This window comes from Hakea prostrata, chromosome 2 (assembly GCF_041222555.1).
Source record: "Hakea prostrata isolate BN-2017 chromosome 2, UWA_Hpros_2, whole genome shotgun sequence".
NCBI classification, from domain to species: domain Eukaryota; kingdom Viridiplantae; phylum Streptophyta; class Magnoliopsida; order Proteales; family Proteaceae; genus Hakea; species Hakea prostrata.
Genome location: NC_142601.1, coordinates 54,961,659 through 54,971,890, shown reverse-complemented (window position 1 = coordinate 54,971,890; position 10,232 = coordinate 54,961,659). Strand labels below are relative to the sequence as shown.

The window sequence follows — 10,232 nt, the reverse complement described above, 5'->3', positions numbered from 1 at the left end:
TGGAAATTAAAATAAAATAAATGAAAAAGAAACTCATAATATAAATCATTGCTAAAGATGATCTACTAGCCCCAAAATATTCAAAAGAATGGGCTTCGATGTATTAAAAATAAATTTAGATGCTCCAATATATTTCAATGCTGCTTACTCTTTAATAATGAAGTACAAGAAATGAAAAACTAAAAGACTCCAGTGACTTTTAAGGTTTTGAAAGCCTATTTTGTAGACTATAAATTTTTCTTTATTTTCAAGGATAACAACCAAATTAATCACTAGACCTAAAAAGGTTTGTATGTGTTGGGAAGGACGGTTTGACACCCTTTCATTTGGTAGCTTTTAGACCTTTATCGTACGTGTTCTTCCCATGTCGCTCAATGAAGCTCTTACAACTTAAATACTTGTAAAAAAAAGAGAGAAAGATTACAAGTGAAGAAAACATTTAAATACTTCTCTATTAAGCAATAATAGGAATCTTACTACTTTTCTTTTGATAAAGCTCATATGAATTCACCTAAAGGACTGAGAAAAGAAGGTCTTCAACATTCTTTTATAATATTTGATTAATTTGTCTTTCCTATTAAATAATGAAAAAAATAATAATTGTTTTCCCTTAATGAAAAAAGAAACCATCAACAAGAAAGTAAATGTGATAACCATGAACATATATAAAGAAAAGATTATATGCTTGTCTTGCTGTTTGTCTTAAATAATGATGCAACCAGAAGTAAATCTCTTACCCCATTTGAGTGCACCGTCAACTTAATCATAGAATTCATCTTTACTAAAGTTTTTACATCTAATCATGTTTATATGATATATTCGTTTGTTTTCGTTAAATTTAAGGTTTTCTATTATGCTTAATTAAATCACACCAACATTTTCTACACAAACGTTAGTGAAAGACTATCCTCAATAGACATCCATATTTGTGATCTGTTACATCACAGAAGATTGAAATTTTACGAGAAATAAATTACGAGGTCCATCGCTAATCTATTACATGTCAAAGTATGCGTACATAAAGCTTTCACAAAGCACTAAATAACAATGCTTGATATCAAGGTATGAATGAAATGTAGTCAAAATTAAGACAGAACTTTGATGGCAAATCAATCATCCCCTAGATATCTAAACTACCCTTACCGTATCACTCTTCAATGTCACGAGTCCGAATATGATTAAGGAATTTATTTCCTAAATAGCCACGAAAATGGTAGTTAAAAAAATCCCATTATCTTAATCTTGAGAACCTTGGTGTCGAATGAAAAGAAAGAAATCTGATAACCACTCACTAAACAATCTTAGTGGGTCACTCCACCAAAATCTTTTGCAGACTCTTTAGTGAAGTATGCGTTAGACTCTTTTGATTAATAAAATTTACTGTTCTGGACCCCTAGAAAACTAGTAGAAGCTAAAATTTCTTTAGTTCTAGTCATGAATTTGGTCTTAATCAGTTGTTACAGGTGAAGAGACTGGTGCTGATATAGAAGTAAGTCAAATCTGAACAATGTCAGGAAACAAGGGGAAGCGAAGAGCATTGGTCAGCAACAGAAAGGAAGATACATTAAGGTACAATGCATCGTTGAAACCTCCCTTTCTTATGGGACAGATTCTCTCCTTGCAGGTAAACCAACATGCAAGGATATGTACCTTTCTATGGGCGTGAATCAGCTGGCCTCTTTTCTGGGTGCGCCCTGGATTCAAAGAGAGTACTTACCTCATTAGTTGCATCTAGATTTCTCGTCACAAGGGTTTCTGGAAAGTCACTATAAAAAAAAGATACAGACAAATAAACTAAATGTGCATAACAACTACCCACACAGTGATCCACATTTGCCTAAAAGCTCAAAAAGAGAAAAGCAATCCCTTTTTCGCTCTTTCGCTTCATCGAGGAATCAATTCAAAGCCTTACCCAGCTTAAATTTAACTCCTCTCAACTCAACTCCAGTGTTTCCTTTATAACTCACATGTGTTCTCTCTTGCCCAACAAGTTGAAGGAGAAGAAGAATAGAAGATATGTGTCATCCAGGAGTTTTTCAGGGGCGATGGCACTTAACGAGACAGTCATTAGTGTTGGAGGTTGTGAATCATCAAGCGCCTAGAATTGCAGCTCCTGAAGCTGTGGCTTGTAGAAGTGGCAGGGGAGAATCACAACCTCCATCACCATCACCTTCACCACCAACCATGGCGAAGAAGTGTGTGTGTTCCCCAACTCGACACCCGGGTTCCTTCCGGTGTAGGCAACACCGTTCGGAATACGAGTGGGTTAGACGGATAAGAAGACCCAAGCCTACCACTCCTGCAGCTTCGAATCTTTCATCAATTCAGATTCTCAATGCATGTAATTCAGCAGGGATGATGGAACGCTCCACCAACCCACTTTTTTCTCCATTGAAATGAGCGAAAATGTTGTTTTTTCCCCATGCGTAATTAGATCAACTTCTCTTCTCTCTATGTCAAATATTAGTGGTTTAATGTTTCAACTTTGAATGAACCAAGAGTTTAGACTACAATCTTTAATTCTTGGAGGCTCCAATTTAGGACTTGGAACCCATTCATGATTTTGTATCTCATATCAGATTTTTCTTTTCGAAATGAAATAGCTCCATGTCAAGAGTGCAAGGAATCTAACCCTTTTCACTCGATTCCTGATTCCTTAGCACATGCTTGTAATTGATTATGCCATAAGAATCTGAGGTGGTGGTCCGCCCCCACCATGTAATTGTGAAACTCCAATGTGTAGGTCCCATATACATAGCTTAATCAAAGGAAGTCATTTTTCCATCCACTGCTTGGAGTCTTAGTCAAATTGCAGAATCGCCCCCACCCTTCTCTTCATGTTCAACCTTCGACAACGACATTAGATCATCACCCCCATAAGCTCAAGGAGCCATATTTTTTTTACCTGGGTCATCCAAAGACTTTAGACCTGGGCAAGATATTCACACTTTTAATTGATGAAAATTTCACCGTACATCTCAGAGAGGGGTTGCATCAGTGTTTCAAGGCTATTGCCAAAGAGCTGGAGAAGATGAAGGAGTGGCAGTATTGGGTTGGAAGGTCTCTGGTGATCACATAATGGAGGGAATAATGTTTAGGCTTAGATCTATGGCTGGAGAATCAGGCAGAAGACTTAAGAGAGGTAATAGTCATGGAAGAACATCGAGAGACAGTTGCAGAGAGGATGAGCAGAGTGAACGTTCACATTTATATTTTTATTCTTGATAAATTTTAAAGGCCAACCTTTAGCACGTATTCGGTTTTGTGGATCAACCGAGGAATAATCAGCAACAGTAAACAACACCCAGTTTCCCATTTGATTCACATGATCAGTTTGCTATGACTATTTATCTTGTTCATCCACTTACTTCACAAGCAGGAAAATAAACAAATTACATCTGAAAATGTCACCTCTCATTGGTTGGGGTTCCGTATCAGACAATCTAACCCCAGTTCAATTTTGCCCCCCATAATGAAGCGATATAACCCAGAATCATATTTTTCTACTCCATTGGTATCAGATTGAGATAGATCCAGATCAGATTATAAATTAACTGAAGACAAAGCTCACCTTTTTTTTTTTTTTCCAGACCAGATCATGAACTGTAATATATACCCTGGTATCCCTTTCAGCTTTCATGATGATCTATTTTTTCACCCTAGAAAACTTAATTACATAAATTCAGGGCACCAAATAAGGGTGCTGAACAGTTTCAGGAAGGTTATCGACAGACCAACCTTACATGCAGCAGGTTTTCTCAACATCTCATTTGCTTCTATACTTCTCTGATTACGAACGATAGATTACACACACGTACTGACAAATTTTTTTCATCAAACCAGTACTACTTACAAACCATTCCGCTGGAGTCAGGTGTGTGTTGCATATAGCACGGAGGCATCCAGCAAAGTCAAACATTTGAATTTTCTGCGATTCTTCAAGAGCTCCTCAGATAATTTGCAGGCTTTACAGACATCCCTTGCAATCACTAAGCAGATCAAGGGCAATTCATAAATTAGTGTAGAAAGGTGCATATGCAATACTACTGTCCAACGTGATACAGATTGAAGGCAGCTAGGCATAGGAACAATATCAACATTTGAGGCAACAACCTATCTTCATGAATATTACTAACCTGGAGCCATTTACATAAAAGGCAAGACCTCAAAACAGTGAGACACTCGTTACAAACAATTTCTACGCAGATGGATGCTGGTGATTGGTTGCAGGGGAAAAATTGGCTAATGGCCCTTTCAATGTGTAGGTGAGATAATGAAAAAAACTTATTTTGTAGTGAGATGTTCATTAAGTGGTTGACTCTAGCTACAGTAACAATAGAATGACATCAAAAGGTAAATTAGAAATTGAAAAGGATACAGGTGATAAAATGATTCTCACCTCAGGATAGCAATTTTGACGGACAACTGTCTCGTTATCTGTATCCACAATTACTTCACATGATACTTTTGACTGAGATTTGGACAGAGGGGGTGGGCAACACAAATGATTTGACATGGTCAGAATATCTCAGTTGTAAATCCAATTTATGAAAGAACTAACTGGGGAAAGAAAAGGAAACACCAAATATAATTTCAGTTGCATGCATCTGACATTGGGGAGAAGATAAGGGAAAAAGTATTTCTCATAGTGGCAGTAGCAGTAAATCAGTAAGAGAGTATGGCAATAACACATCCAACCAGTAAGACTATGGGAACAACACATCCAACATTCAACATTTTCTTAGCATACGATGTATGACATAGTGATTTCTTATATATGTACCACAAATATGGTTATTAGTCACACAAATGTATGAGGACTTATAATATTAGCTACATTAAGTTCTAACTTTTTCAAACAACAGGATCATAACTTGAATAACAAAAAACAAATCTTGTTTTTTGAGCTTATAAAAAGAAAATTTTTAAATCAATCAGATCCATTCAGTCTCCTTGTTCACACATATATATATATATATATATATATATATACACCTCAGATGGGTTCTCATTCCTACAGCAATCCTAAAATAGATCTTGTTGATGATATATCCCTGTCCCCTGAGAACCTCTCAAGTTTGTTGCTCCTCTTTGATAGATAACAATGTCATTCAGCTCTATCTCAGAAACCTTGGGCCCACCAGTCCTGTGGCTCTATTTGAAAATCTTCTGATGCCATGAAATGAATACCACTTGATTTACTGAGAGCAGCCCCTAAAAAAGGGGCAAACCAGGTGCTGAAGGCCTCGGCACAAGTAAAGTCCAGGGGCAGCAAACTTACCTATGTAGCCTTACCTCAGCAATTTTTGCTAAGCCACCCATAATAAGTTACAAATTTAAAGGCATGTCGATTCATAGTCACATAATCTAATTAAAATCCAAACCTATCTAGAACTTACATAACATGTAAAAGAAAGGATCAAGCATTTCAAATTCCAATCGCTTAGAATTTTGTTGAACTTAATTTTGTAAGCCTAAAGCAGCTTAGAAGCTTAGAAGGGGGAAAAAGGATCCTGGCTCTCAAAAAAAGTTATCTCTAGTGACACTTATTGAACAACATACCATATCCTATCGGAAGCTTATCCTCCAACAACCCACCTGGGACTTTTTACGAATAAAACTTATGTAGGAGAGCAAAAGCATGCAGGAGAGTAGGGAAGAAGAGTGCCCAAACCACCATACTTGGAAGCAGTACACATCAAGCGAACAGCATCAAAGCCTATTGAATTAGGTAATGGGAAGATCACATTGCCTCTAGAGAAATCTTGGCTACCTTAATCAAATCTGGCGCAGCAATTAATTAAAAGCTGCTACCTGTTCAATTGTTCCCAAAGCTGGGTGATGATGTAAACCCAATTTTAGGGTTAGGGTTTTTTATGGATTTTTCCTAAAATTAAGGGCTACCCAGATTCTTCCAGCAAATGAATCTAACTTAATGAGTTGTTTTGGACTGGTTTTAGGGTTCACAAGGATTAGGGAAAAGCCAAGAGGGCCTCAGTCAGGCTTGTGGGTAAATGGGATGAGAATTTTAAATTTAGAATTCTGCTGTGAAACAGTTCCAGATCTGGAGTTAAACAGTTGGGTTTGGAAACTAGGATATTAGGGTTTTGATTAGATGGGGGATGGGACTATTATTGCTGTTTTTGTAATTTCAGATTTGGTTCTAATGGTTTTAGAGTGTGGGTGAAGGTTTAGAATTGAAATGGGGATTAGGTCTAGAGGTTGAAGATGAATTGCAGAATTTTTAATGAAGAAGATGGAAGTGCAGAATTTTTAGAAGTGTTAAGAGTTTTAGGTTTTGGATGGAATTAGGGGTAGGATGGGGTGGGAAATGTATGCAATCCAATTAGGAAGGAAAGGGAAGGTAAGGGGGTGGGGATTAGGGACCCAATAGGGAAGAGATTCTACTGCTGCCGTAGGGACGAAGAAACAGAGAGAGGGGGCTTAGAGGGTTGCAGAAGGAAGGGGCGGGTTCCTAGGGCTTGCACACAACAGGGGAGGGGTTGTGGAAGGATTAGTGTGTCGTAGGGATGAGGAGAGGGGGCTGGAATGTCTACTTACGAGTCCGGACCTCCCCTGACGGGGAGAACAAAGTGCTCTCCTGGAGCTTTATGACCACAAAAATAGAGGGGGTCACAGGGGACACATGGTCCCACCTCATTTTTTATTTTTTTTTTTTTTTATAATTTTCCCCTGTATGTCCCCATATTTTTGTGGTTATAAAGTGTCGGGCAGTGCAAAGAGATGATCCGGACTCTTTGCTTACTTAGTGAAGATGCTGTTGAGGAGGAATGGGTGCTGAACTTTAAGATGTACTGCTGTAATTGAATCTCAAGAGCTAAAAATCTGTGATGGCCTTCCGAAAGAGAACCACGACTTGTTTCCCACAAGCAATAATCAAATTTTATTAATCCACACTTAAGTTACAAAGAAAGAGTAGGGTCATACTTATAGCCTACTAAAAGACTCAACACTAAGTGGGATTCCTTTATAGATTAGGATCCCACCACATAATCTCACCATTGAAATAAAATCAAAACACCCAAGGGTCCCTAACAGACACATGCTGAAAAAAAGTTTAAAAATTCTTAATTAAAACTCTAATCGTCACAAGTGCTAGAGTTTTAAGGGACTAATAACTCAACTTCTAACTCAACTACCAGCTCAAAACAAACTTCCTAACCAAACTGGATTCTAGAATTAAATTCCAACTAATTAGAGCTAAAAAATGCCCAAAATATCTCTCCTAGAGGGTTTGGCCAGCCTAAGGAGGCTTTTTAGAGCCATCTTGTGGGCCCCACCTAGGGTTTCGGCCAGGGAGCAAAATCGTGTTTACATCAGGTCGAGCATAAGACCATGCTTGAACAGGCACAACTGGCCATTTGTTGTAAGCAACCTAGTTTTCAATATCATACCCTTTGCTGAGACTTTACGAACAGAAAAACCAAACTACCTGGCAAGGTCATGTACCTGTTGGTCACCCCATCATCAACCTCAGCTCTCCAATTCCAAGCCCTGTCCATCTCAGATGGGGATCAATGGATAATGGGTAAAGATACTCAAGAAAAGCTGGAGTTTGGGTTCGAATGAACTGTGGGTTGATAACACTCATAGCAACAGTCAACAGTACAATCCCACAAAATACTAGTTATAGAGCCACCACACTGAGTTACCTTTGCGGATAGTTGTTCTCTCATTTTACCACCATTTTATTATAATAATATAAAGGCTCAAAGCATTCCCATAACAGTATGCACCATCAAAATTCAAAACCCTGAATGCAAAGTATGTCAGCTCAACAAAGAAGAAGAGAAAATTTACTCTACGTCATGTACAATCTCCCACCGTAAAGAATGTTACTGACAAACTCCTGGAATCAAGTTCCTCATACTGAAACATATGAACATGCTGAGGATCAGAATTTGAAAATATCTAGAATCTCACTCATTGACTGAAACCCCTGGACACCATTACCTCTCTCATGTACATATAAACGCCTAAGTGCCACAACTAGCAGGAAGGAACTAGACTCGAAAAAAGAGACAGTTAAGACATGGTTCAATGAATAACCCAATTAAGAAATCCCTACTGAACGGCATACAACAACCATCCAGAACCCATAAAAAGAGTTCCATAGAACAACTCTTTTCAATTAACTAAGAATTTCCCCTCAGTGAGAATTACACCACATTTTCTCAATCAATTCACATCATACGAATCTCAATTATTCCAACAAAGTTTCGGAGGAAACAGATCATGGATCCAAGATTGCAATAAACCTAACAATATGGTATCGAAAAATAGGTCACCTGGAGGGGAAGATCGAGGAAGAAAAGGCGAAGCTGTCCTCGGACTGTCGTTGTAGTCTCAAAAGGAATACGACCCCGAGCATAATCTTTGAGCAAGTGAAACACATCGGAAACCTCAATCCCTTGGAGCTGAAGCGTGGCATCGACATAGGAAGAACCCCTGGCCCTCAAATGCCCGCCACGCGAAGTGACGTAACCAAGTTGCCTCCCACGGTAGGCAATGGCAACGACAAGAGAGTCGTAATCGACGGAGAAGAAGTCAGGATTACGAACCTTGACTGTGATTGGAATTGAGATATCGAGGGAGACAGCCGGAGACGTGTGGATGCTGATATGGTTGAGCCGAAGGTCAACGACGCTGATGACCGGATCAGAGGGCCAGAGGAAGAAGATCGCCACGCAGAGTAGGACAAGACCGGAACCGCAGAGGAGATAACGCCGGAGGGAGCGGGAGAGGCTCGGGCGTCGGCGATAGAGAGGAAGCAGAATGTAGTGTTGGCCCTCCACCGGTGGCGGTGGAGGATACTGGTAGCGAGGGTTGTTGTTTTGACGGCGATCGTACTCCGCCGGCTCCGGCGGCACCGGATAGTAAACTGGCTCGCCCTTTGCTTCCATGCTTCCTCTCTAGATTCTAGGCACCTGCTGTTGCGAAAGTGTTCGATGTTTTAACTTTTAATTTTCTCTCTTCAGTTTTTTCGAATGGCGACGTGGCGTTCTCAATTATTATTCGATGTTGGTGAGTGGTAAATGGTAATGCTAACCTGTGTACTATAAGCAGGTGTTAGTACCTGAGTGAAACACGTGTCAAACAAATAACGGTTGGGCGGCGGATCGATGAACGAATCCCTCAATCTTGGCAGGATGAACTTTAACAGTTTAACCGATTCGATCTCAACGATAGTACGTGGTACACTTCTAAATCTTGGAAAGATGAGCCGTTGAGATCATCGAAGCGTAAGACCATTATAGATGAGACCCGCTTTGTAATATTACTTTTGTATGTATTTTTCCTTTTGATAGTATACCCACTCTTTTAATAGGTACGCATCAACGTGGATTTTATGAGGGTCTCACAAACAAAACAGGCGGTTTCTTTATTGATTTATTCTCTACTTCCTTCTTTTCTTTCTTTGGGAAAGAAAAGCTTTGTTCATTGAACTTGGAATATAGATTAAAAATAAAATAAAGTAGATAGACAAGAAAGAATTTAAATAAACTCGCATATATGCAATTGATAGAATCGTCAAAGCCAAGATATGGGTCAATTCTAATAAAATCTTAAAAATAAAGCTAAAAATATAACAACAACTAATAAACTCAAAAGATGTAAATATGCATTCTCCTTCATAAATGCCCAAATAAGCGAAAATATGCTACAAAAGCGGAGACTAACATGATACAAGGGCGGAGGAGAAACTACAACTTAAACAACTACTGGATCAAGTTGGAAGTTGAAGTGTAGGAATGTTCTACCGCTTGACTTTGTGAGAAAAGTGAATGGGCTAGTACTTTAGTAGTGAGTTACTTTTTTTCGCTTGATCTGTGGGGGATGATATTGCGGCAGGGGCTATGGCAGAGGAAATTGCATGGGCTACGATGTGGCAAATTAACAGCATTATAGAGGCTATAGCATGGACTCGTGACATCAGAACTTCTAGATCCGAGGGATTTACTTCCAAATTTGGCATCAATAAGAAATAAGGCTGCAATAGGGCCGGGCTTTTGTAATCTTAGGCTCAATCCTATATATCATAATCTAAGCTCATTTCCGTCTTGACTCATAGTTTAGGGCCAATGATTATTATCCATGATCCTAATCCTTACAGGGCCAAGTCAAACCCATTATCGCCCTAATTAGCCTTGTCTTTGGCCCTGATTGGCCTTGTCTCTGGTCCTGTCCCTAGCCTTGGCCCCTGATTGATC

General features: G+C 39.1%; 1 protein-coding gene across 1 annotated transcript; it reads right to left on the bottom strand.

Moving 5' to 3' along the window:
- Positions 1 to 2,606: 2,606 nt before the first annotated feature.
- Positions 2,607 to 8,962, bottom strand: LOC149024965 (uncharacterized). The gene is made up of 3 exons (XM_089145152.1): positions 8,310 to 8,962; positions 4,400 to 4,471; positions 2,607 to 3,989 (listed from the first exon to the last, which is right to left on the bottom strand). The coding sequence occupies exons 1-3, from the start codon at positions 8,922 to 8,924 to the stop codon at positions 3,987 to 3,989; spliced, it is 690 nt and encodes a 229-aa protein (XP_089001278.1). The 5' UTR covers positions 8,925 to 8,962; the 3' UTR covers positions 2,607 to 3,986.
- Between the last annotated feature and the right edge of the window lie 1,270 nt (positions 8,963 to 10,232).

Coding starts and splice junctions, on each gene's coding strand:
- LOC149024965 (XM_089145152.1), bottom strand. CDS start 8,924: ATGGAAGCAAAGGGCGAGCCAGTTTACTATCCGGTGCCGCCGGAGCCG. Junction 4,472..8,309: donor TCCTCGATCTTCCCCTCCAG/GTGACCTATTTT, acceptor TCCAAATCTCAG/TCAAAAGTATCATGTGAAGT.